Source organism: Panthera pardus, unplaced genomic scaffold (genome assembly GCF_024362965.1).
Source record: "Panthera pardus isolate Hobbes unplaced genomic scaffold, ASM2436296v1 HiC_scaffold_10, whole genome shotgun sequence".
In the NCBI taxonomy this organism is placed as follows: Eukaryota; Metazoa; Chordata; class Mammalia; order Carnivora; family Felidae; genus Panthera; species Panthera pardus.
Genome location: NW_026526655.1, coordinates 110,080,493 through 110,108,091, shown reverse-complemented (window position 1 = coordinate 110,108,091; position 27,599 = coordinate 110,080,493). Strand labels below are relative to the sequence as shown.

Sequence of the window (27,599 nt, the reverse complement as noted above, 5' to 3'; positions counted from 1 at the left end):
TTAAAACAATAATAAGAATACCATGAACAACTCTATGCCCAAAATGTGACAGCTTGAGTGAAACTGCTCAATTCCTTCAAAGAGCAAACTACCAAAACCCACTCAGAAGGAATAGATAACTGGAATAGTCTTCATCTTTTTTTTTTTTTTTTTTTTTTTTTTTTAAGTAGGCTTCGTGACCAATATGGGGACCTACATGGGGCATGAACTCAGGTCCCTGAGATCAAGACCTCAACTGAGATCAGATTTGGATGCTTAACCAACTGAGCCACCCAGGTGCCCTAGAATAGTCTTCTTTTAAAGAAACTGAATTCATAGTTTAAAACCTTCCAGTGGAGGAAACTTGAAGTCCATCCAGATGGTTTCACAAGTGAATTCTACCAAACATGTAAGAGGAAAAGATACCAAATCTACACAGTGTCTCCCAGGAAATGTTAGAAGGAATACTTCCCAATTCATTATATGAGGCTTGATAATAAAACCAGATAAAGATGTTACAAGAAAAGAAAACTATGTTAATATTCTTCATGAGCATAGATGCAAAAGTCACGACAAGATGTGAGTTAAATTCCACCAATATATTAAAAGGATGATACATCATGACCAGTGGGATTTATCTTGGGAATGCAAGTGTGTTCCACATTTAAAAGTTGTTGAGGCTTATTTACTGTATGAAGACTAAGAAAAGCCATATGATCATCTGTGTACATGGAGAAGAAGCATTTGACAAAATTTTTCATACTTGATAAAAATTCTTACAAACTAGAAATTCTAGGAATTGAGTTTTTCTTTTATGTGATGAAGGGCATCTACAAAAGTATATAGCTAATGCCATAATGCTTACTAGTGAAGACAATGTTTTCTCCTTTAAGATGGAGAAGTGTGATAAGGCAAAAAAAGAAATAAAAAGTTTTTAGAACAGAAAGGAAGAAATAAATTGCCCGTATTTGCAGATGATAATGATTGTCTATGTAGAATACTTCAAGGAATCTACAAGAGAGATTCTAGGACCAACATGTGAATTTAGCAAGGTTGCAGAATATATGCACAATGTATAAGAATTAATTGTATTTGTTTATACTAGCAATGAACAACCAGGAATGGAAATAAGTAAAAAACAGTACCACTTAAGTGGCACCAAAAATAGGTGTAAATCTGACAAAGTGTATACAGGATCTGTGTGTCTAGAACTACGAAACACTGATGCAGCAAATCAAAGAAGGCCTAAATATTTGTAGAGAATTACTCTTTGTGGTTTGAAGACTCAGTATTGTTAAAATGTAATTTCTCCTCAGCCTGGTGCACCCAGATCAAAATCAGTAACACTTTTTTTTGTAGATAATGATAAACTGCTTTTAAAAATTATAAAATGGCAGAAGAACACAGATTGCTAGACCATTTGATAAAGAACAACATAGTTGGAGGATTTGATCTGAAATGTAGCTGATTTCAAGACCTTCTGTGAAGTTATAGTGATCAGGGTATTGAGGTAGACCCATAGAAAAAATGCAGTCAGTTGATTTCGATAAAGGTGTAAAGATAGCCTTTTTTTCCACATAATGGAGTCAGAACAATTGGACAGCATATGAGAAAAAAGAATTTTAAACTATCTTATACCTAATGTGGCAATGAACTGAAATAGATCAGAGATCTAAATGTAAAATGTAAAATGTAAAATGTAAAATAATACAATTGGCAGAAGAGAACAAAGGAGAGAAACCTTTGTAACCTTGGCTTAGATGAAATTTCTTACATATGACCAAAAGCATAACATAAATTGATAAATTGGATGTCGTTAAAATTAAAAACTTCCACTCTTTGTGGTGTGATTCTTGATTTCGACTCAGGTCATGATCTCATGGTTCATGAGTTTGAGCCCCTCACTGCTAGTGCAGAGCCTGTTTGGGATTTTCTCTCTCTCTCTCTCTCTCTCTCTCTCTCTCTCTCTCTCTCTCTCTCTCTCTCTCTCTCTCTCCCCCTCCCCCCAATAAACTTAAAAAAAGATAAAAACTTCCATTTTTTGAAAGATACTCTGAAGAGAGTGAAAAGAAGTGGCAGACTGAGAGAAGATATTTGCAGATCACATATCTGACAAAGATTTTATATGTAGAGTACAGAAATAATTCTGAAACTCTATAATAAGAAAAAAACCGAATTAAAGAATGAGCAAAAGATTTGAACCCGAAACTTCACTGGACACGATGTATGGGTAGCAAGTAAGGACTTGAAAGATTCTCTGCATCATTAGTCATTAGGGAATTGCAAATTATAGCCACAGTGAGATGTGACTGTACGCTTGTTAGGGTGACTTAAGAAAATAAACAATCCTTCTCTCCCTAGCTGACAATATTAAGTATTAGTGAGGATGTAGAGCAACTGGAACACACACATTCCCACATACAATACATTGCTGTGGGAATGCAAAATGGTACAGCCACTTTGGTAAATCTTTTGAAAGCTTCCCATAAAGTTAAACAAAAACTTCCATTACCCTGTAGTTTTGTTTTTTAATTAAAAAAAATTTTTTTTAATGTTTATTTTTGAGAGAGAGCACTAGTGAGGGAGGGGCAGAAAGAGAGAGGGGAACAGAGGATCTGAAGTGGGCTCTGTGCTTACAGCAAACAGCCTGATATGGGGCTCAAACTCATGAAACCACGAGATCATGACCTGAGCTGAAGTCCGACGCTAAACCAACTGAGCCACCCAGGCGCCCTCCACCATTGTAGTTTCAATCCTAGATATTTACTCAGGAAAAATGAAGACTTAACAGTTCACACAAAAACTACATGTGAATGTCAGTAGCAATTTTGTTCAAATTGTCAAGTGCTACAGGCATTCTCCTGAATTGGAGAATGGATAAACAAAATGTGGTATATCCATAGAATTCAATAATAAAAAAGGAATTATTGGTGGGGGGCACCTGGGTGACTTAGTCGGTTAAGTATCTGACTCTTGATTTCAGCTCAGGTCACGATCTCATGGTTTATGGGATTGAGCCCCGTGTTGTGCTCTGTACTGATGGTGTGGAGTCTGTTTGGGAGTCTCTCTCCCACTCTCTGCCTCTCCCCTGCTTATTCTCTCTCTCTCTCTCTCTCTCTCTCTCTCTCTCAGTAAATAAATAAAACTTAAAAAAATGGAATTATTGGTACTTGCTACAACATTGGTGAATATCAAAAGTGTTAAGCTACGTGAAAAATGCCAGACTCAAAAAGGTACACAGTGTGTGATTCTATTTATCTGACATTCAACAAAAGAGAAAAATTACAGTAATGGGAAACATCAGTTGTTGCCAGGGATTAGGGGTAGTGATAGGAGATTGATAACAGAGGGTTCTGCATCTTGGTTGTGGTTGTTTGATGATTCACGCTTTTTTTTTTTTTTTTTTTTGATTCACGCTTTAAAAAGCGCTGCTGCTCACGGAGTGCCTGGATGGCTCTGTTGGTTAAGCGCCTGATTATAGATTCTGGCTCAGGTCATGATCTTGTGGTTTTTCTCATTTAACCTTTCGTCGGGCTCTGTGCTGACAGTGTGGAGCCTGCTTGGGATTCACTCTCTCCTCTATCTCTTTCTCTTCCCTGCTCTCTCTCCCTCAAAATAAATAAACATTAAAAAAAATCTCTGCTGCTTGGTTTATATCCCATACAGTTAAATCAGAATGAAGATGAGAGACTTAAAGCCTGGCTTTGGGAACTGCTGGTTTTGGCTCATACTTGAATCTTTGAATTCCTTATTCCTAGTTTAGGAGATTACTTTATCTAGAAAATGTTGCATCATTTTTACTTTTGCAAAGATGAATTCAGTAATCCAGTGAGACTTCGTTTGTTCAGTTTTTATTGGCTTAAATAGTTGGTAAGTTAATACATAATCCAGTTTAAAAAACACATAAAAATGGAAAAGCTCTCTTGTTTTGTATGCTAATGACAAGGGGAAAAACCACACTGAGTTTATCTCCATTGAGACAATTGATAGTACAGATTTCTTTATCCCAGAATCACACTTGTGGAATATTGAATTATTTTCTAATTAAGTCGACAGCCAGAATTATGTTCACGTGTGGATTATATGTAAAAGCTCTTGAAATGGCACAGAAAACAATCTAAAAGCCCAAGTATAGTATTAAGTAACATGTTAAATTGGTCAAGTTCAGTATCCACTAAATATTTCAGTAACTTCACAGCTAAGTATGCAGTGCAAGCTCCTCACCCCAGGTTATGAAGAGTTCTGCAGTTGAAACTGGCTGAAAGCTATAAAAGTTGGAAAACTCCTACACTGAGAGTTAAATAAAATTGATTTTTAGGGGTGCCTGGGTGGCTCTGTTGGTTGAATGTCTGACTTCAGCTCAGGTCATGATCTCATGGTTTGGGAGTTCGAGCCCTGGATTGGGCTTGCTGTTGTCAGTGCAGGGCCTGCTTTGGAACCTCTGGCTCCCTCTCTCTCTGCTCCTCCCCACTAATATATTCTCTCTCTCTCAAAATAAACATTTCAAAAAATTTGCTTTTTAACGTCCAATTTAGTTATCAACAAATTTATGGTAGTCTTAAAATGCTCTTTTTTTTCTTTCCTTCCCCCCCCCCCCCCCCCCCCCCCGAGAGCGAACAAGTGAGCAGGGGAGAGGGGCAGAGGGGGAGAGATAGAATCTTTATTTTTTTATTTTTTAAGTTTATTTTGAGAGAAGGTGCAAACTGGGGAGGGGCAGAGAGAGAGACTCCAAAGCCGGCTGTCCCTGTGAGTGCAGAGCCTGATGCAGGGCTTGAAACTCCTGAACTGTGAGATCATGACCTGAGGGGAAGTCTGACACTTAACCGACTGAGCCACCCAGGCCCCCGATGGGGGGGGGGGGGGAGGGGGGGGGGGAAGAAAACCCAAATGGGGGAGGGGCAGAGAGAGAGGGAGGCTGAGAATCCGAAACAGGCTCTAAGCTGACAGTGCAGATCCCAGTGTGGGGCTCAAACCTACAAACAGCAAGATTGTGACCTGAGCTGAAGTCAGATGCTTTATGGATTGAGCCACCCAGGTGCCCCTCATGTTAACATTTTTAATCAATTTTTATTGAGATGATTGTATGTTTAGTGCATTTGGAAGAAAAATACCAAATGGGGCGCCTGACTGGCTCAGTTGGTTAAGCATCCAACTTTGCCTCAGGTCATGATCTCACAGTTTGTGAGTTTGAGCCCTGTGTTGGGCTCTGTGCTGACAGCTCGGAGCCTGGAGCTTGCTTCAGATTCTGTGTCTCCCTCTCTTCTCTGCCCCATCCCCACTCATGCTCTGTCTTAAAAAGTAAATTTAAAAAAATTAAAAAAAAAATACCTAATGGTCCCATGTACTTTGTCTAATTTCTCCCAGGGGTAACAGCTTGGAAATGATAGCACAATATCACAAGATGAGATTAATATTGATTTTAATCTGTAGATCTTATACAGATTTCTTGAGTTTTACTGGTGCTCGTGTGAGTAATTTTCTGTAATTTCATTATATGTATATATTTGTGTATTTACCACCACAGTCAAGATCCTTAACAGTTCATCACCACAGTAGTTCCCCTTTTATAATCACACCCCTTCCCTATCCCTAACTCCTGTTCTCCATTTTTGTTATTTTGTTATTTCAAGAATGTCACATAAATGACAGTGTACAATCAGATATAACCTTTTGGATAGGTTCGTGTATCTGCTACCACAGTCAAGATACAGAATCATGTGAACTTTTAAAAACTACTTATATAAACAGCTGTCTTGTTTATTCTTTAAAAAACTGAATGGTCTCATTATAATTTCTCCTAATTTGTTGAGGATTCACATTTATTAAAGATTGGGCAGTGAAGAAAAAGAGATCATGATGATGCTTTTGTTACTGGCCTTGTTTACCACTCATGTAGGTCCCCTCAAAGTTCTGGGACTTTGTAGGTATCAGATCTCATTTAGGGTAGACTATTCATCCCAGGACATATTTACTGGTTTGGCTATCGATAGTCTTAAAAATTTTTTTAAGTTTATTTATTTATTTTGAGAGAGCATGAGTGGGGTAGAGAAAGAGGAATTCTAAGCATGCTTACATGGTCAGCACAAAGCCTGACATAGGGCTCAAAATCACAAAACTGCGAGATCATATCCTGAGTTGAAATCAAGAGTCAGACGCTTAACCAGCTGAGCCACCCAGGTGCCCCTGGAGATCAATAATCTTAAAATAGAGGTTTCCAGGCTAAGGTTCTGACAGTGGAATCCAGGTTTGTGTTAATCATGTGGGGATCTTAAAACCTTTTATTATTTTTAAAAGTTCCATACTTATTGTACTTGCTATCCTAGCTCTTTAATACATAGATAATTTGCTCTTGGTTAGAATTATTTCATCTCAGTTTGGGAAAACAAGCTTTTTTTTTGTGATCAGAAGCTCTGATTACTGGTTGACATGGTAAGAATTACTTGATTTGATTATTGGACCAAATTCTGCCATAGCTACTGTAGTCAGGCACAATACCTACTTACAAACTGTCAGTCTTTTGATAGCAGTGTGTGTGTGTGTGTGTGTGTGTGTGTGTGTGTCTTTTGAACCTGTCAGGTAGTTAGTGCTCACTGATAAATTGTTGAAATGAATTGAATTTCTCATTATGCTTCCCTTTGCCATGGGGATTTTTCAACTGTTTCAGCAATTTCTAAATGTGTGTGTATTCATGGCTGGGAACTGCCTCAGTACATTTGGTAGTGCCTGCTCATTACCCTATATTAATTTTTCTATCTAATTTCCAACTTAAGTCTTACCCTTACTAATGAATACCTTCCTGTTCTTTCTCTTCATTGTACTATTTGTTTCATAATTTTTGAGGCTTTGTTAGCATTCATGTACAGTTTTTGTTACTTTATTTGGAGGCTTAGGTTTAATAAAATGAGTTCTTGTTTAGCACAGTTCTACAATGTGAAATTTGTAATGACTGTTATTGAAGGAAAGCACTTACGGTTTTTTTCTATTCACTTTTCTATCTTCAGGTATAATTTTGGTATAATTGCCACATGATGAAGCTTACAAAACCTGTTACTTTGTGTCAGTTGCGACAAGAACCATAATTATAATGCTGATATAGACTTGTGTGCGCAAACAGTGGAGAACTAAGTCTGGATATTCCACTTTGTTCAACAGACTAGTCACTGTGTTGGCTAACAGAATAGTAGATTTCATTTAAAATAGTATCTTTGAGCAAAAAGAATCTTGGAAGTTATGTACATTAACTTCCTTGTCCAGGTTGAGAACACATAGGCAGAAAGTTGAGTGGTTTGCTTATTTTTGGGGAGTAGTTGAAAGCTTGAAGGCTAAGAATATGCTGCAAACTCTTGTGAACTCAGGAGTCTTTGTATTTGCCAAAAATAGAGATGGGTCCAACCACCACAAGGTCTGAAATCTGTTCTCTGAACTTAGAAGTGATACTCAGTAAATCAGAATGATATGCTATATGTGGTGCAGGGTATAATATAAAGTAGGCACTTGATGAAATTTTGCTTATTGCTTGAAACATTGAAGGCTTGTGTGTACAATAAAGACATGATGAGTTCATTGTTTCATGTGGATTTTTTTTTCCTTAGCCATTTGGTTTTCTTGTTAGTATGTAGTGTTTAATAATCATACCCAAATTACTTGTCCTCTCTGTACCTTAGTTTCTTTCTTGTCCCACCTTCCCTCCACACTAGATAGATGAACATGCTTTGGGGACAAACGTGAGTGTAGTTTAAGTTGTTCTGTTAATGTAGCTTAAGTGAATAATAGAGTAAGTAGAAATCACAGTAATTATGAAGGATAAAGCTCTTATTTTCATTTTCTCCATTTGGTGGTATATAGTTCCTTGAAGTGTAGCCCCTAAAAATGTTTGTTTGTTTGTTTATTTGTTTTTAAAAATTTATTTTAGGTAGGTTCCATGCCTAGATTGGGGCTTGAACTCATGATCTTGAGATCAAGAGTTGGAGGCTCTACTGACTGAGCCAGCCAGACACCCCTAAAGATGTTCATTTGATTTTTATTTATTTTTGAGCTTTTTAAAACAATTTATTATTTTTTTTTAGAGAGAGCACAAGCAGGGGAGAGGGGCAGAGGGAGCGAGAGAGAGAATCCTAAGCAGGCTCCCTGCTCAGCACGGAGCCCCAATGTAGGACTCCATCTGATGAACCTGATGTCATGACCTGAGTCGAAATCAAGAGAATATTTTTCCTGTTCAGATGTTAGTGTTGCTTGTATGAATATGTAAATACACAATGCTGAGAAACACGTTTTTGTGGTAGTTGTTTTGATCCTGAAATTAGATATACATACTTTCCACATTCATATGAAATAGGATAGTTTATTGCTCTTTTTACACTATTCCTAGGAAATTTGAAAGGACAAAAAAGATTAAAAATTAGAAAGAAAAAGAAAACTTTTTTTTACAATTTTTTTTAATGTTTATTTATTTATTTTGAGTAAGAGTGAGAGCCCACAAGTCAGGGAGGGGCAGAGAAAGAGGGAGAGTGAATCCCAAGCAGACTCCGTGCTGTCAGCACAGAGCCTGATGTGGGGCTCGATTTCATGAACTTCAGGATCATGACCTGAGCCGAAATCAAGTGTCAGTCACTCAACTAACTGAGCCATCCAGATGCCCCCCCGATTTAAACATTTTTTTAGTTATTCTTGCATAAATAAAATGGGGTTTTATGATAAGCTTAATATTTTTATTTATTTTAAAAAAATGTTTATTTTGGGGGGCACCTGGGTGAATCACTTAAGTGTCTGACTTTGGCTCAGGTCATGATCTCGTGGCTCCTGAGTTCAAGCCCTGAGTCAGGTGCTCTGCTGACAGCTCAGAGCCTAGAGCCTCCTTCTGACTCTGTGTCTACTTCTCTCTCTGCCCCTCCCCTGCTTGCACTCTGTCTCTCTTCCTTTCTCAAAAATACATAAACATTAAATTTTTTTTTTATGTTTTTATTTATTTTTGAGACAGAGAGCTGGGGAGGAGCAGAGAGAGGGGGAGACACAGAATCCGAAGCCAGGCTCTGAGCTGTCAGCACAGAGCCCGACGTGGGGCTCAAACTCACAGACTGTGAGATCATGACCTGAGGCGAAGTCGGATGCTCAACCGACTGAGCCACTCAGGTGCCCCCATAAACATTAAACAAAAAGAATTTTTTTTTTTCTAATGGAAAAGAGTGTGTGAGCAGGGGAGGGGCTGAAAGGGAGGCAGACAGAGAATTTGAAGCTGGCTCTGTGCTGACAGCAGAGAGCTCAACATGGGGCTCGAACCCACGAACTGTGAGATCATGACCTGAGATGAAGTCGGATGCTTAGCCACTTGAGCCACCCTAGTGCCCTGAAAACTTCATATATATATATATATATATATATATATATATATATATATATATATATATACACACATACATACACACACACACATTTTTAAAATTAATTATTATATATTTTTTTTGAGAGAACACAAGTTGGGGAGGGGCAGAGAGAGAGAGAGAGAGAGGCAGAGAATCTGCACTGTCAGCACAGAGACTGATGTGGGGCTCAAACCCACAAACTGTGAGGTCATGACCTGAGCCAAAGTCAGACTCTGAACTGACTGAGTTGCCCAGACGCCTCCTGAAAACTTCATTTTAACAATGTGAACAGTTCTCAGTGGTTCTACCCTACCCCCTACCTCACACATGCACAATACTCAGCACACACACCCCACACTGTTAAAAACTGTGGTTTTTTTCCTTCCGTCAGCCTGAATTTTATAATAAATGCTTATTAGCACTTATTCTGTGAATTGACCTTTTTAAAATATATAACTGGTCTCTGCCATTAAATCCAATAGTTCATTTTGTAAATAGGTTGACTAAAAGCTAGAAATGATACTTATTTGAAAAAGGAAGAGAAGTGTAAAAAATAACTCATTTAAAAATATTTTCAAGCAGTGCTTAGTGCTGATGTTTGTAGTGAAAGTACTTTTTCCCTACCCTAGTGTCCTAGAACGAAAACTTCACCATGGCTACAGAAATTGGTTCTCCTCCTCGTTTTTTCCATATGCCAAGGTTCCAACACCAAGCACCTCGACAACTCTTTTATAAGCGACCTGATTTTGCCCAGCAGCAAGCAATGCAACAGCTTACTTTTGATGGAAAACGGATGAGGAAAGCAGTAAACCGAAAAACCATAGACTATAATCCATCTGTAATTAAGTATTTGGAGGTAAGTTAATGTGCTTCTGATGATCAAACTTTGTCTTTTTTTAAAAAAAGAAAGTTTTTAAAACACAGGGTTATAAGCATAGCTGTGTCCTTGGATTAATGGGATGGAGTGCAGTTCCAGAGTGCAGCTGGTCACCAGTACATTTTGACTCTTTGCATGTGTGAGTCTTCTCAAAAATTGTGAAATTTAAACTCTAATTTAGAAATATGCCTTGTTCTAAAGTTCATAGCAAATCTCAGAAAATGGTACTTTAATCCCTAGGCCAGCCTTAAGACACTTGTTAAACCCACGTACATATGAAATGTTGACACTACCAATATGAGGATATTCCTGTGAGAACACACGTTCAGAATAGCGGTTCTGCATGTCTGAAGCTCTGGCGCAAGGCACAGGGACTCTTCAGGCCCTGCTGGGGGGTGGCACTCACAGGCAGGATAGGGGTCTGCAGAAACCTCTGTCTGATCTTTCTCCCTTTGAGTTCTTTATTTACTTGTCTTCACCAAGGAATTAGTCTCTGTGACTCGCTTTTGATTACTAACCCTATTACTTTGATCAGGTTTTGGTCTTCTCTGGCCTCCAATGAAGAAAATGTTTGCTTTTTCTTACCTGAGACCTGTTAAAGACCTGTTGGCATATTGGATATAATTAGTATGTTGCAGACATGAGAAAAAGATTCATTCAGAGGTGAAGACAGATTTAGTTTTTTCCAGGTAATTCAGTTGCAAAACTAGTCTAAGAGAGCTTGAGATGTCTTAAGACAACCAAGGGCAGGATACCAGAAATTGTTTTGTGCTGAGGATTTTGAAGAAATTGAAGACATCTGCCTATCTATCCCTTATTCTTTTTCCTTTTATTAAAGTACGGTGAGAATGGTCAGCAATATCTTGGATGATTGGTTGGGGATGAGGTGTAGTAAAGAGAGGAGGGAGATTCTAAGCAATGTAGGTAGGGTAAGAGCTCTCTCTCTCTCTCTCTCTCTCTCTTAATTTTTAATTTTTTTAAATGTTTATTTTTGAGAGAAGGGGAGAGACAGAATATGAGTCGGGGGGAGGGGCAGGGGGCGAGAGAGAGAGAGAGAGAGAGAGAGAGAGAGAGAGAGAGAGAGAGAATGAATGAATCTGAAGCAGGCTCTGAGCTGTCAGCACAATGCCCAACATGGGGCTCGAACTCACCAACCGTGAGGTCGTTACCTGAGCTAAAGTCAGACACAACTGACTGAGCCACCCAGGTGCCCCTGATTTTTAAAAAAAAATTTTCTGGGGCACCTGGGTTGCTCGGTTAGGCGTCCGACTCTTGGTTTTGGCTCAGGTCATGATTTCACACGTTGTGGGTTTGAGCCCCACGTCAGGCTCTGTGCTGGGAGCTCAGGGTCTCCTTGGGATTTCTCTCTCCCTCTCTCTCTGCCCTTTCCCCATTCATGCTCGTTCTTTCTCTCACACACACAAAAATAAACAAACATAGAAAAAAAATTTTTTTCTGTGTTTGAGAGAGAGAAGGAGTGCTGTGTGCACATGAGTGGCAGAAGTGCAGAGAGAGGGGGAGAGAGAAAATCCTAAGCAGGCTCTGTGTTGTCAGTGCAGAGTCCAAGGTGTAGCTTAACCTCACCAACAGAGGTCATGACCTGAGCCAAAATCAAGATTCTGGTGCTTAACCCACTGAACCACTCAGGCACCCCTAGGATAAGATACCCACTGTTATCTTTGTGTTAGAACCTGTGAAAAGGTTTTAATCCTATTTTCTCCCCATTTGATAGCAGCTTACATTCTGTTAATGCTTACTTTAGTTTGAAACTGAGTATAATGCGCCATATGTTAATTAATTAATTTGTTTATTTCAAACAGAATAGAATATGGCAAAGAGACCAGAGAGACATGCGGGCAGTTCAGCCTGACGCAGGTTATTATAATGATGTGAGTATTAAGATGTGTCATACTAGTTTAATAAAACCTCTTTGCTTGGACATTTGAACCTAAAACTATGTGACCTCAAATGCAACATGGAATTTTCTTTTTACGGATTTATAATTAAAACAAAAGATTCCTAAAGAGATAATATAACATGTATGTACTCCATTGGTTTTTATCTCAATTAAAATTTTTCTTGTACTCTAATGGTGGGTGAACTTTTTATTTGGGGCTTAAAGCCATGTCTAACAAAAGACTGCACTACCTCAAAGTCTGTGGAATACAAAAGCTAATTTTAAATTTGGCTTATTGTGAAACATGTTTTTATTATGTTGACCTTGAGAGGTAATTGGTGAAATCTGGTACTTGATTTTTTTGTTTGTTTATTAATAATGGGCATTTAACTGTCCTGTGTCTCAGTTTTTTAAATTTAATTAATACTGACTGATTATTATCTATAATAATAGTTTTTTTGAAAGTCCTGTATAGTCTTGAATTTGTCTTTACATGTTGAAATAATTACCTTGCTCTGTCCCTGGTTTATGCTCTGTGCATAATCAGGAGCTCTTTAAAACCCAATTTTCTCTTTTTGTAGCTGGTCCCACCTATAGGGATGTTGAATAATCCTATGAATGCAGTAACAACAAAATTTGTTCGAACATCAACAAATAAAGTAAAGTGTCCCGTATTTGTTGTTAGGGTAAGTATTCTTTTGGATGTTTTTTGGAAAAGTTAATCCTGAGTTAATCTGTACATATACTTAACAGGACAGAGAAAATTAAATTATTTTAAATATATATCTGGTATGAACATTAGTGTGTTGCTAATAAATCTTTTGAAATACCCAGTCACTTACCCACTATAGCGACATTGAGTAAGATACTGCTTTTGGATTGTTCTTCATGTTACAATTTCCATAGAATTCTCTGCGCAGGCCATGGATCTATATTGCAGCAGGTCTCGGACTTGCTCTTGAATAGGGATGCTTTTGCTGCTGTTTAGAAAGTGCATCTCAGGGTTAATGAAGACTGTTAGGTGTCACTAGTAAGGAAAACACCTGAGAAGAGCTAAAGACCAATGGTCAACCATAAATATTAGCTCCATTAAGGTACATAGTAGGTACTCCATACATTTGCATGAAATTAAAAAATGTATATTTAAAAAAAAATGTTTTTTTTTAATGTTTATTTATTTTTGAGACAGAGAGAGACAGAGCATGAATGGGGGAGGGTCAGAGAGAGGGAGACACAGAATCTGAAACAGGCTCCAGGCTCTGAGCTGTCAGCAGAGAGCCCGACGCGGGGCTCGAACTCACGGACCGTGAGATCATGACCTGAGCCGAAGTCGGACGCTTAACCGACTGAGCCACCCAGGCGCCCCTTAACATTCTTTTTCTTAATGTTTATTTAGTTTTTTTCAGACACACACACACACACACACACACACACACACACACACACACACACAGAACATGAGCAGGGGAGGGGCAGAGAGGGAGGGACACACAGAATCCAAAGCAGGCTGCAGGCTCTGACCTGTCAGCACAGACCCTGATGCAGGGCTCGAAATCACAAACTGTGAGATCATGACCTGAGCCAAAGTCAGACACTTAACTGATGGAGCCACCCAGCCGCCCCAGAACATCTTTTGAAATGAATAAAATCTGAGCGTTTTGCGTCACAGTACAGAAGGGTAAAACTTTATTTGTTGGAGTTCATTAGATAAATTTCTTATATGGTGATCAGACTGTAAGATCTTAGGAGACACTTGCACATAGTGGAGGCAGAGTCCAAATTATAAGAAATTAAAACATAAAAACAGGGTCCTGTGCCTATATAGTTGGTTGCCTGTAGTATTTACTTGGTTACAATCCATAGCAGATAACAGGAACTAGGAAAGTAGGAAGATTTTATTCATAATAGTCAAAGTCGTGATGTGCAGGTAAGCAGTAAAAAGCCAGGTTTACCAAGTAGTCTTTAAAAAAAAAATTTTTTTTTAATCTATTTGAGAGAGAGTGCACGTGCAAGTCGGGGAAGGACAGAGAGGGTGGGGGGAGAGAGAATCCCAAGCAGGCTCTGTGCTGTCAGCACAGAAGCCAATGTGGGGCTTGAACTTGGAAACAGTGAGATCATGATCTGAGCCGGAACTAAGAGTCAGACACTCAACTAACTGAGCCACCCAGGTGCCCCTTATTTTTAAAAATTTTTGTTTATTTTGAGAGAGCGCGCAAGCAGGGGAGGGGTAGAGAGAGAAGGAGAGAGAAAGAATCCCAAGCAGGTTCTGAGCTGTCAGTGGGGAGCCCTATGTGGGGCTTGAACTCACAAACTGTGAAATTGTTGACCTGAGCCGAAACCAAGAGTCAACACTTAACTGACTGAGCCACCCAGGCACCCCCCCAAATAGTCTTTATGTGTCTCATCCTGCTATTCTGATAAGCACACTTCCAGTTTTCAAGTATGTGTTACAATTTTTAGTTTGGAAAATGCAGTTGTTGTATTTTCATTTCATGTATTTACATTGTCTAAGGAAAATTAGTGTGTAATCTGTCATGGAAACTTGAAAATAAAAAGTTGAGAAAAAAATGTTGTGTTTTGAATTGATAAGCATATGTCACAGATTTCCTTCAGTATACAAATAATGGCATTAAAATATTGCTGTAGTGTTAGTCATGAGTGTTGTATTACATGTTTTGGAAAGTAGATCACTATAAGACTGCTTGATACTGTGAACAGAGGAGAGCTTTTTAAAGTACATTTAGTTGCCAGGAAAAGTTTGATAGCCTTGATGTCCTTAAATTAGCTTTTTTCATAAAACACCACTAACTTTTCTGCTTGAATTGGTCCACTAGCAGATGTAATTCTTTTTTTTTTTTTTTTGGTGACTGACCATTTTATTTGTTAGCCTGCCTTGTATCCTAGAAAAATGTGGTCTTCGCAAATTTTGTTTTTAAAGGTTCTTTAATGTATGTAGGTATATGTAACTTAACCAGGTACTTATAATATATTTACCATTATTAATTTAGTTTATGGGCTAAAGTGCTAGAGCTTTCCCTGCACTGTGTTAACATTTTTTTTTTTTTTCTGACAAAGTACTTATAAATCTGAACTACGATTCAGTGAAAGTATTGTCTATTTAATGGTGATTATTGGATATTTTATAAATCCTTTCTAAGTGCTTTAAAAATTAACTAGATTGAGGAATTGTGACCTTGGATAACCTGTCTTCTTTTTCTTTCCTAGTGGACTCCAGAAGGAAGACGTTTGGTCACTGGAGCTTCTAGTGGAGAGTTCACTTTGTGGAATGGACTCACCTTCAATTTTGAAACAATATTACAGGTAACAGTAATCATCAGACTGTAGCATCCTCCTGTGGTCCTGTAACGAACTGGAGATACAGTTACTTTGTTGGCGTTTTAAACTTGAAATTGGACAAGTAATTGTTGTGAGTTGATGTCTGCTCCTGTAAAGCCTTCTGTCATACATTCTTTTATATAATGTTTAAACTGTTTTATGTTTTCACAGGCTCATGATAGCCCAGTGAGGGCCATGACTTGGTCACATAATGACATGTGGATGTTGACAGCAGACCATGGAGGATATGTGAAATATTGGCAGTCGAACATGAACAACGTCAAGATGTTCCAGGCACATAAGGAGGCGATTAGAGAGGCCAGGTTTATACACAATATACCATTTTCTGTAGTCCCTATTGTCATGGTTAAATTATTCTCTAAGTGTATTCTGGGTGCAGAGATGCATGGGCTCTGTCAGATTCTGGGATACTTTCTGCACCCTATAAACACAATATTTTTCTTTGTTTTCACACATTCACCATTTTGCTGGCACTTTTCTGAAGTAGTGTTGTCCCGGTATCAGCCTTTGCAATATGTTAGAGATGTATTGTCTGCCGCATTTTGCACTGGTTTTCTCTTTTCATTTATGGTTAATAATGTGTATACGTTATTCCTTTTTATTACCTACTGTGTAAGATAAGAATCTTTCATTCCAAATAAAGAATTCAGTCTTTAATTATACAACTGAATAAAATCTAAAGCCTACAGAAAACACCTTCAGAGTTCACACAAAATACAAGAAAAAAAGGCTTAAGTGAAGACCTGGTTGGCTTGGTTATGCCACGACTTCAAAAGGAAAGTGTAGTAGGACTAAAAACTCACAAGTGACCCTGGATGTGGCAAACGTTAATGGAGTAATGAATGGGTTCTTCAAGCTTTGAAACTGTAAGCAGACCATTGTCAAGAGGACTCTAGGACTTTTTCTTCTGATTCACTGTTGAGAACATCAGTTATGCAAATGTATAATAATAAGTGGAGTTTAAAGTATTTTCAGTGAGTTGTATATTTTTACATATCAATGAGATATGCATAGTAAAACTGGAAAACAAAGTTTCAAAAACAAGCCTGACGAATTGCTGCAGCCTCAGAATAAAGCTAAGCAGCATTCTTTACGGTCGTACCGCCCATGTGTGGGAGGAGGTTGACATCTTTATAGAAACATCATCCGCTGCAGTCACTTGTTTCTACGTTCAGAGCCTTAACAAAAATTGTTGGACTGACATGCTTCTGCAAAGACTGTGCTGTAGTGTCCTGCCCATACATTGAGTTTTCACAGTTGGTTCTTTGTTAGTCACAGGACCCAAAAGTTCAAGGAAGTTCTTAGAGGTAGATGAGAAACGTGATGGTCTTTCATGGCAAGGAGGTAAAGATGGCAAAATCCTTTGCAGGAGATTACCTTTGGCTTCAAACACAGTCTGAAGGTCCCTGTGTTAAAGTTTTCCCTAAAAGGAGCAACATTCATGGAATAGCTTGCCAGGGAGAAGGTGTGAAAGTTTTCCACAGACCTTGCAAATAAACGAGAAACATTGTATGTAGTGATGTTTAGCCACGAGTTTTAAAGAGCCTGTCCAAAATTTTCAGCTCATCATGTCATGAAGTGTCCCAGGCAGAAGAAGCTGATGCTAATTTTTGGAGCGGTATTCCTAATGTGATTTAACAGCGTGTTTGTAGGAATATTGCAAAAACAGATTTCATTTAGTTTCTACACTTAAATGAGCTTCACGTTTTCTGTTGGTATGACAGGAAATATTCTACTGTGGGGAGTGTGGGAAGCATCAGTGCTAATAATACACCGGTAAAGGTCTCTGAATATCAATGATTGAAAACTAAGACGCAACTGCTGTGTTAAATTCTTCCTTTGATGAGATGCTTTTGTTAGCTGACAACATTCTCTTTAAGGGCTTCTTCACTCTTGGAGTACTTCCCTCTCCTGTTTATAACGCAGCACAGTGTTTTTATTTTTCCCTGTCTGAGAAGCACAGATAATCTGTTAAATGCTGACTTCTTTCCCCTGCTGTGTGTCTTCATGTAACAGTTTCTCACCCACGGATAATAAATTTGCTACATGCTCTGATGACGGCACTGTTAGAATCTGGGACTTTCTTCGTTGCCATGAGGAAAGAATTCTCCGAGGTACGTGTACTAACAGTCCTGATTGGAATATTTAAATAGGGAAGGCATTTGTGGTTAAATCATCACAATACCACAATACCAGCTTACATCTCCATTCAATTTTTTTACATATACACCGTCTCCGCCAGCCTTTTTAAAGAAGCCTGAACTCTCTTTCTGGTTCACAGTCATTTTGTAGATTTTTATTACTACTAAAATCTTTGAATTCTTTGAGCTATAAATTAAATACAACTGTTCCCCTTCTGTCATTCCACCCCCCTCCCCAATTACTTGCTTATCTGTATTTATCTGTTAGGGCTATATTCCTTTTCCTGTCTTGTAGCCCAGGTAGCTTTCTCCAACATAATGACACTATATTTTTTATTTACATGGCTCACATTCTCCTGGTAGTCCTATTACAATGATTACCTGAAGTATCAATAGCTGTACTTCTCATTATTGCTGTTTCTGCAAGCAGGTGTTTAAAAAAATGTATTTTTTTAAAGTATATCACATTTATACATTACAGGCCCACTTGTTATTAAATTTTGGAGGGATTTCTTGTTTACTTTTATTGATTTCATAATTAGAAACTAACGTTTATGATTACTCCCTTCTACAAAAGAAATCCATAGTTTTACCTTGGATTAGGTTAGTTTTAAAGTAAGGCTGTGAAAATGCTAACAATTTATCAGTACCATTTATGTGAAATCAGTGGGTGTTAGGGAATTAACTGTGTTTTATATATGTAATACAAACATTGAGGCAAAAACATTTACATTTAATAAAAACATGTAATCTCATTGGTTTATTGTTAACTAGGAAGGTAGTTTTCTCAAGTGCTTAATTTGAATTTGTACTGATTTAACAAACATTCTACTCCAATCTCTTGATTTCAGTATAGCATAAAAGTAACATCTTCCTCTGACACATAAATGCAGGGTAGACACATGAGTACCATAGACATTGGGTGTCAAGAAATTACTGTTCAGCAATTTTCCTTTCCTTTCAAGTCTTGATTAAATTATAAGCTTTTAACAATGTTCCAGAACTTTATAAAGCCTTCAGTGTTGATGCTTTCTAGATAAGAAAATAAATGCCCTTGATATTTAACCCATATTTCAAGCCAGTAGTTTTTGAAATCATATTTGTTTAAACATTCCTGGCTTTGCACATTTTGTGTGGGTTCATCCACAGTACTTACTGTATGGTGATAGCTAGTATAAGGATATAGTACGTATTAAAGAGTGTACTCACTATGATGGCTATAATATTGTGTAATTTCAGAACTAGATGGAGTCTTTGGAGTTATTTAGCTGGAGTTATTTTATGGATGAGCATCATAACCCAGCAGGAGTAAATGACATGCTCAGGGTCATCTGAAATAAGTTCAGATCCAGGACTAGAATCTTATCACTTGACTCCTTGCCTAATGCTGTGATAATATTGCATCTTTCCTCTTGATAGAAGTCTTCGCTGTTAAACAGAACTAAGACGGACAACTTTTTCTGGGCTTTGAAAATCCTAAGAAATAAAAAGGAAACACAATAATTGTAGTTACTAAAAGCAATATTCTAAAGTATCAAAACAATTATTTTTACAGAGGACTAGGGAGGACCACAATAATTGTGAAGTCTGATTTAAAATCACTATGTATCTTGGATTAAAAAAGAAAACCTGACATATGATAACATTTTTCAGTTTCATGTTCCAATGAAATGTTACCCAATTTGGTGATGCAGCTGTTTCTAAATAGTACTTAAAAAACTTTTCCTCTGCAATGTAGAATGTATGTGAGATATTCTTCAGATTTGAATTGAGGTGAATTTGGATAATGGTAAATGGATGCTGAGTTATTATCTGCTCCTGTAGCTTAAAAAATATACCAGCATCCTGTCTATATTAATTGAGAGTAGAATTTTCTTCTTTATGTGGGGGCTCTTTTAATTTTAAATTTAAATATTTTAAATTTTGCTACGGAAATTTCAAACATACAAAAGTATAATGAACTTCCATGTACTTTTATGATATGTGTTCTAGCTTATTCACGATTTTTGCTTCCTTTTAAAAATATTTTTTCTTAGTACCTCCATGAGTATATGGGACCAATATGAATCTATTAAACCAAGTTAATTGTATCTCCAAGTAGTAGTTCTAGTAGCAGGCAGGTTGGTATAGTAGATAAGTTATTAGGTTCCAAGTATCCATTTTCTGTCATTCCCTGTTTTTCTAAATTTTCTGAAATTTAGCAGTGATTATGAAACAGTAAAACTGGTGTTATGATTTTCCTGTTCTTTGCTTGTGGGTTGAGGATCCCCAGGGTGATGGGATTCCAGTTGTCTCAAGGCTGCTGTGAAATTCTTCATATAAAATTTGAAGTGAATTTAATTTAGCTTTTATACATAGAAAATTGGATCACAGAGTCAAATAAGGATAGGATCTTCCAACATCTAAAATGCCAGTTGGCCTCTGTGAAGGGTTGCTGTTCCTGTAACCCATATAGACTCTGAAACACTGGGCAGGTAAGCATACTCCTGCATCATGTTAGTGTTGTACATTAGACTGCAACTTGGGTTTAATTATAAGGAAAATATAAGAGCATTTTAATTGAAGGGGGTGTTTATGATCATGTAGTTCAACTCTATCAAATACTTAACCTTTTCTACATCATTCCTAAAAACCCGTCTTCTACCCATAAACATTTTTAGCATTCTAGTATTCACTACCTCAGATGATTATCTTTTCCAATTTTGGATAGCTCTAGTTTTCAGAAGGTTCATTCATTATATCAGAAATCTGCTTCTGTATGACTTGTCCTGCCTCTGGATAACAAAAAAATTAGTCTATACTATACTGTCTTCTTCATGGCAGCCCTTTATTTGAAGACTGTTATCATGTCTTCTTAACGTAGACCGTCAGCTGTAAGAATACAGGATCCCTACGCATGGCAGAAGCCATGATACCGTACTACTGACCGCAGGATTTATGGTTACCTTTAAGTGTCCTTTCTGAGATCGTTCTCATGCTTCTTGGAAAAGGAAGAAGTTACACAAGAGAAAGCAATCAGATTTTTAAGGTTAAAACGAACACAGACCTATCGTTACGAGATTTGCTACTCAAAAGATGATGGTGATTGGTCCATAGGTATGAAATTGAATATACTGCAAAATTGAGAAGTGTCATATACCAGTCATTACTAAAGCACATGCAAGTCAGCATATTTTATACACAGTTATTCTTCTTTTGTTTTGTTTTGTTTTTGAGAGAGCAAGCACGCACAAGTGGGAGAGGAGGACAGGGTGAGGGAGAATTTTGAGCAGGCTCCATGCCCAGTGCGGAGCCTGACGCAGGTCTCTATCTCACAACCATGAGCTCATGACCTGAGCCGAAACCAAGAGTCAGACACTTAACTGCCTGAGCTGCCCAGGTGCCTCTATTCTTTTCTTTGGAGCACTCAGTATATGGGCTGGGATTAAAAGAACCTTTAAGCACCAGGAGTACATGAGACTAAATGAGTCTCTGGTTTACTGATACTTATGCATTGGACTCCAAGTGAAACAGAGCCATTAAAATTAATGAGCATATGCTTCTACCATTGGTAGAAGAATCTTTTTAAAAGGTATGACCCCTCTCCTTCTTAAAGTTTAGTAGTGGGGGTGCCTGGGTGGCTCATTCAACTAATTGATTTGGCTCAGGTTGTGATCTCATGGTTTGTGGGGATTGAGCCCTGCGTCGGGCTCCACACTGTCAGTGTGGGTGCTCTCTCCCTCTCTCTCAAAATAAACATTAAAAAAAAAAGTTTAGTAGGGAAGATAAGGTATTTTCACATACTTAAGATGGTGGAGAATATGGGAGAAGAGTCATGATAGCATTAGAAGTGTAGTTTTACCAGTTTTATCAGAGGTCATGATAGTGTTAGAAGTGTAGAGTTAGAATGCACATGAGAAGGGGTAAAAGCATAGAATCAATAAGAACACTGAAACGAATTTTAGAAGCATAATACTCTTAAAAAAGAACCCAGGTTACAAGTTTTAGCATGCTTTAGTTTTTGTTTTACCTTCTTAGTTTTAACTATAGCCGACATATTACACTTAACTATGTATTGGGCATGTTCTAAGAACTTTGTTTAATCTCTGGTAACCCTGTGAGCTGAATACTGTTTGTTCCACACTTCAAACGAATAACCAAGGTATGGAAAAATTAAGTAAACCTGTCTTAAGGTCAGGTAGCTTATAAGAAGTGGGACTAAGATTTGGACCCAGGGTTTTTGGTCCAGAGTTCATACTCAATCTCTATGTTAAACTGCCTCTTTTCTGTTTTAAAAGTGATATCAACATGGATATAATGATGTCTTCCTAAGCTGTGATGACAGAATTGTAGAGTTTCTTTTGGGGGTGGGGGGGGGGGAAGAGGAGGAGTGTAGTTAGAGGGAAGTAATTTAAGTACTCAAGGTCATTTTACTATTCTTTAAAACTGTCCATATTATAGGTTTTCAATGTATGATATATTTAACAACAGAAAAATTAAACTATAGTGAATAGTTTAAACTGAATGGGTTATAAGATATATGCTGGTTTATATAATAAGGACATGGACATAAGGAGTTATCGTGAGATTTATTCGGGGGTAAGGTCTGTTTTTAGTTTTCAGATCTAGCACTCATGGAGAGAAAATGAACCCCTGAGTACACACAACTTAAGAAGAATATTATTAGTACTTTTGATAAATCCCTGTGTATGCCTTCCTTATTGCATTGACTGTGGTCTTTAATAAATGAGATCAATCCCTCTGCAAAGATCTTTTGGTTCAGCAGTGTGTTTTGAAATTTGTGAAGACATGTTTACGAAGTCTGAGTATTCCAAAAATCTTTGATGCTTTACTGGAAATAATTTTACTTATTAAAGTAAACCACATAGTTTATGATTAAGAGACCTACTTTATTTCTATAATGTTTTACAAAACATTCCTCAAGATCCTGTCTGTTCTCCCCCAGACAAAAGCCAGAAACACCCAGTTTCCTTTAAAAGATCCTATTAAAAAAAAAAAAAAAAAAAGGCAAAGCAAAAAAGACTGTATCAGAATAACTCCTTCCACTAACATAGCATATTTTAATATTAAAGCTCTTCAAGGACATCTTACTTAATCATCCAAATAATCATGTAAACCAATTTTACTTATGGACACTGATTTTCTTGGTGTTTCCTTATTTTGAGGAAGTTTATTTTAAGGCTTTTTTCCTTCTCTCCTGTAAGGACTGGATTATGGTAGGTTCTTCTATGTAAAGAATCATCTGAGAATGAGTGGGAAAAAGACTTAATAAGTCTTAACAAGACTTCCAAAGCATATTATTTGGAGAAATTAGTAGGGCTCTGAAATACCCATTTTGTTTGTTTATTTGTTTATTTATTTAAAAAATGTATATTTTGAGGGGGAGAGAGCGAGAGCAGGGGGAGGGGCAGAGAGAAGGAGAGAGAGAATTCCCACTGCACTGTTAGCATAGAGCCTGATGAGGGGCTCAAACCTGTGAACTGGGAGATCATGACCTGAGCTGAAATCGAGTTGGATGCTTAACCGACCGAGTCACTCAGGTGCCCCTGAAATATTGATTTTATATGGTACATTCACATTTTTACAGGAATTGTTTTCAGATTTTTATATTGGGCTTTATTCTTTCTATTTCTGTACTTAATTTCAAATGTTGCACATAATATGACAAAAAACTTGTTGAAAATAGATCTGTGGCTTTCTTGGGAAGCCAGAGTTGCATGCTGTTGCCACCAACAGTGTTTTAATTAAGAGTCTAGCAATTTCCAGACACTTTTATATAAAAGATTCTGGTTTCTTGACAGCAACAAATCACAATGATTAATAGTTTAGGCAGTTGAGGGGTACCTGGGTGGCTCAGTCATTTAAGCGTCTGACTTTGGCTCAGGTCATGATCTAGAGAGTTCGTGAGTTTGAGCCCTGCATGAGGCTCTGTGCTGACAGCTCAGAGCCTGGAGCCTGCTTCCGACTCTGTGTCTCCCTCTCTGCCTTCCCTGCTCGTGCTCTGTCTCTCTCAAAAATAAACATTAAAAAAAAAATAATTTAGGCAGTCGATTCCCAGAAAGAATGTGCATCTTTGCATTAATTATTTTATAATTGCTTCAGCTATTTATTTATTTATTTGTTTGCTTGTTTATTTACTTCTGAGAGAGATAGAGACAGAGTGTGAACAGGAGAGGGAGAGAGAGAGAGAGAGGGAGACACGGAATCCAGGCAGGCTCTAGGCTCTCAGCTGCCAGCACAGAGCCTGATGCAGGGCTTGAACTCATGAATGGTGAGATCGTGACCTGAGCCGAAGTTGGACACTCAGCTAAGCCACCCAGGTGCCCCTGCTTCAGTTTATTTTGAGTGAGGCTGAAATTTCCATTTGGTGATGAATTAGTTACCTGGTTATATTGTTAGAGCTTCCCAGCTAATTAGATCTTTCATAGTTAAAAAAAATTTCTTTAGGGGTTCCTGGATGGCTTAGTTAAGCATCCAGCTCTTGGTTATAGTTTTAAATTATTATTCATATTTTGAGGTGGGGGGTGGGCAGAGAGAGGGTGAGAGAAATCCCAAGCAGGGTCTGTGCTGTCAGTGCAGAGCCCAACGCTGTGCTCAAGCTTATGACCTTTGAGATCATGACCTGAGCCGAAACGAAGAGTCACCCAGGTGCCCCTATCTTTGGTAGTTTTTTTTTTTTAATGTTTATTCATTTTTTGATAGAGACAGAGCATGAGTGGGGAGGGGCAGAGATAGAGGGAGACACAGAATCCCAAGCAGGCTCCAGGCTCTGAACTGACAGCACAGAGCCTGATGTGGGGCCGGAACTCACGGACCATGAGATCATGACCTGAGCTGAAGTCGGACGAGCCACCCAAGCTCCCCTCTTTGGTAGTTTTTAAAGTTAAAATTCAGAGCATTGCAAAGAGCTGATGAAATTAGATGAATAGGTAATATACTTTTGGCTTTTTCAGTTTTAGTGGGTAGATCCTTAAATGATTATGATACATTAAAAATAATTGTCAACGAGGGAGGTTAAGTACCAAAACAAATACTGTGTTTTTTATGTTTTTTGTTTTTAACTTAGACGAGAGAGTGAGCAAGTGGACGCAGGGGAGAGGGGCAAAGGGAGAGAGAGAATCTTAAGCAGGCTCTGTGCTCAATACAGCCCGACATGGGGCTCGATCCCACGACCCTGGGATCTTGACTTGAGCTGAAATCGAGAGCTCAACTGACTGAGGCACCCAGGCACCCCAATACTGTTGTTTTAATAGTTACTTTTTCCCTTTATATTTTAATGATGTGTCAGAAAACCATTTTAAAGTTTGACTTATGTCCTATGTCTGGAATCTATAAGAAGCACCTACAGTGCTATGGTCTCTTTAGTTATAGAGAGACCAGATTAAGAATTTCTGTTGAAATCAAGAAATGGTATTTCTAAGTCCTATCCCATCCACCCCTCCACCCCATTTATCCTTTTTTATGGATTATTTCATAAACTAGTCTTAGTTTCCCCAACAAGCACTAATTACTTTTTCAAAGCCAATCTGCTGAATCCTCTGTTTTTTTCCCTTTGAAGGTATTTTGCTGTAACTCTCTTTGCTCTCAAAGAGCAAACTTTACCATTATTAGCATTCTTTTGGCATATCACATTTTACTTGGATGATTAGCCCAATGAATTATATCTGCTTCAATTTGCTGATATCTTTAAATACTGTATTGGTCCCTAGGGAATACCAGGAAGGCACAGCCACCACAGGGGGCCAGCAAGCAGACCTCCCAGTTTGGGCCAGGGAACGTTTAAGAGCTCACACAGCAGCCCTCTCATTTTTCTATAGGAAAAAGTTTCCATCATTAAACCCATATATGATATATCCTCCCCACCCCCTGAATTCTAGATCTGTATATAATAAATCCAACCCGACTTTCAAACATAATGCTTTAAATATTTGAAAATGGCATTTAAGTCTCTCTTACCCAAGTTGAATACTTAATCCCTTTACTCTTTCTCGATTTCTGGACCGGCTGCCATTCTGAGCATCTCTAGTGCAGAATTAAGCTTCACCATTCTGAACACCCATTTTTGCTAAATGGGGGAAGGCAGGACACCATACAAATTCACACTAATCATCTAAAACCTGCACATTTTTTAAAGTTTATTTATTTTCGGGGAGAGAGAGGGAGCTGGGGAGTCCAAGCAGGCTCTGCACTATCAGCACAGAGCCTGAGCTGAGATCTAGAGTCAGCTACCCAGGTGCCTCTACATTTGTTCTTATGTAAACTCATAAGCCAGAATTGAGGTTGAAAACCTTAATACTGGGCCTTATATTTATCTTCAGTTAACATTTTATGTATTAAGGCATTAAATTTAACATCACAATATCTTCTTGAATCCTAACACCTAGAGAACTGCCAGCTTTGGATCACCTGTAAATTTGCAAAGCTGGCCATCTAGATTATTAAAAAAAGATGTTAAACGGGACAGAAGCCAAGTAAAGAACCTTGCAGCCCTCTCTGCAGACTTGCATCACAGGTAACAAAACATCTAGTGGAAACTAACGTTGGAAATGACCTTTCAGTCATGTGGCTATAAAGCCATGATCTTCTGCCATGATCCACAGACTAGTTCAAAAGATTGCCTATTATTTGACTATAATTTCGTTGACACTCCTTCAGTAATTCTGAAAAGAAAATTTAAAAAAGGATTGTTTTAGCATAACTTATTCCAAACCACTGGTTTTTGGTGGAGGCAGTAATACCCTATAATGAACACTTTATGTAAAATAGATTTTTCTTCTCAAGAGTGTGCACTGGTGGTGCCTTTATAAAAAGTTTTATGTGTAGTGGTCATTATCAGTGAAGATAAAGAATGTTTTCAGCACTCTAAAGATTCCTTCATGCCTTTTACTCCACCCAAGCCTTTTGTTAGGTAGGTTAGACCTTCAAACATATTTTCTTTAAATTACTTTCCCTTTTTTTCTACTGTTTTTCAAGGGGTTTTTTGGGGTCATATTGTGGTTTCTTTCTATCATCTCCCTTTCCTTTTTGTAGAGTTGTATTAATTTCCTTGATTTGCCTTTGTGTTCTTTCTTATATTTTTCAATTTGTTTACTTTGAGAGACAGTGCATGTGCACGGGGCAGGGGCAGAGATCAAGGTGGGTGAGAGAGAATCCCCAGCAGGCTCTGCACTGACAGTGCACATGCAGGATTTGAACTTGTGAACCGTGAGATAACGACCTGAGCTGAGGTCAAGAGTTGGATGCTTAATTGACTGAGCCACCCAGGCAACCCTGTTGTTGTTTGTTTGTTTGTTTGTTTTTTTGTTTTAATTTTTTAGCATTTATTTTTGAGAGAAAGAGACAGAGCACAAGTTGGGGGGTGCAGAGAGTGAGAATCTGAAGCAGGCTGCAGGCTCTGAGCTGTCTGCACAGAGCATGATGTGGGGCTTGAATCCACAAATGGTGAGATCATGACCTGAGCCAAAGTTGGACGCTCAACCGACTGAGACACCCAGGTGCCCCTATTTTTTTTTTTTTTTTTAATAAACATTAAGGGTTTATTTATTTATTTTTAATTTTAGTTTTTTTAGGTAAACTCTAGTCCCAAAGTGAGGCTCATACTCATGATCCCAAGATCAAGAGTCACATGCTGGATCACCTGAGCCAGCCAGGAGCCCTGCCTCTGTGTTCTTTTGAAAACAGTGTTTTATTATTTCTCTGATTAGCTTCATTTACTAGTTTCCTGATACTAAAAGCAACACAACAAAAGTTATTATATAAAGAGATAGTATTGTGTATTATCATCACAGGCTCTGGAACCTGGATGTTAGTCACAGTTTATTCCTTACCAGCCATGAGACATTGGGGCAAGTCACATTCCTGTATCTGTGTTTTCTTCTGTGTAATGGGGATTAATAGTAGTACTGACCTTCCTGAGTAGTGATGAGAATAAAATAGGTTAATTCATGAGAAGCATGTAGTGCCATAAAGAACGTTTGATCAATGTCAGT

At 38.0% G+C, this 27,599-nt stretch overlaps 1 protein-coding gene across 12 annotated transcripts in view; it reads left to right on the top strand.

The window, feature by feature from the left end:
* The window catches only part of WDR33 (WD repeat domain 33), a 107,184-nt gene that overhangs the window by 29,157 nt on the left and 50,428 nt on the right, over window positions 1-27,599 (top strand). For 11 of the 12 annotated variants that reach the window (XM_019469470.2, XM_053910103.1, XM_019469468.2 and 8 more), the window contains exons 2-7: window positions 9,968-10,194; window positions 12,036-12,104; window positions 12,694-12,798; window positions 15,338-15,433; window positions 15,620-15,771; window positions 17,486-17,583. In XM_019469470.2, the coding sequence (XP_019325015.1) occupies window positions 9,991-10,194; window positions 12,036-12,104; window positions 12,694-12,798; window positions 15,338-15,433; window positions 15,620-15,771; window positions 17,486-17,583 (724 nt within the window). In that variant the 5' untranslated portion in view covers window positions 9,968-9,990. Of the gene's footprint in view, window positions 1-9,967; window positions 10,195-12,035; window positions 12,105-12,693; window positions 12,799-15,337; window positions 15,434-15,619; window positions 15,772-17,485; window positions 17,584-20,433; window positions 22,358-27,599 lie in introns of those variants that run through there. The other variant, XM_019469474.2, reaches the window with a different exon arrangement.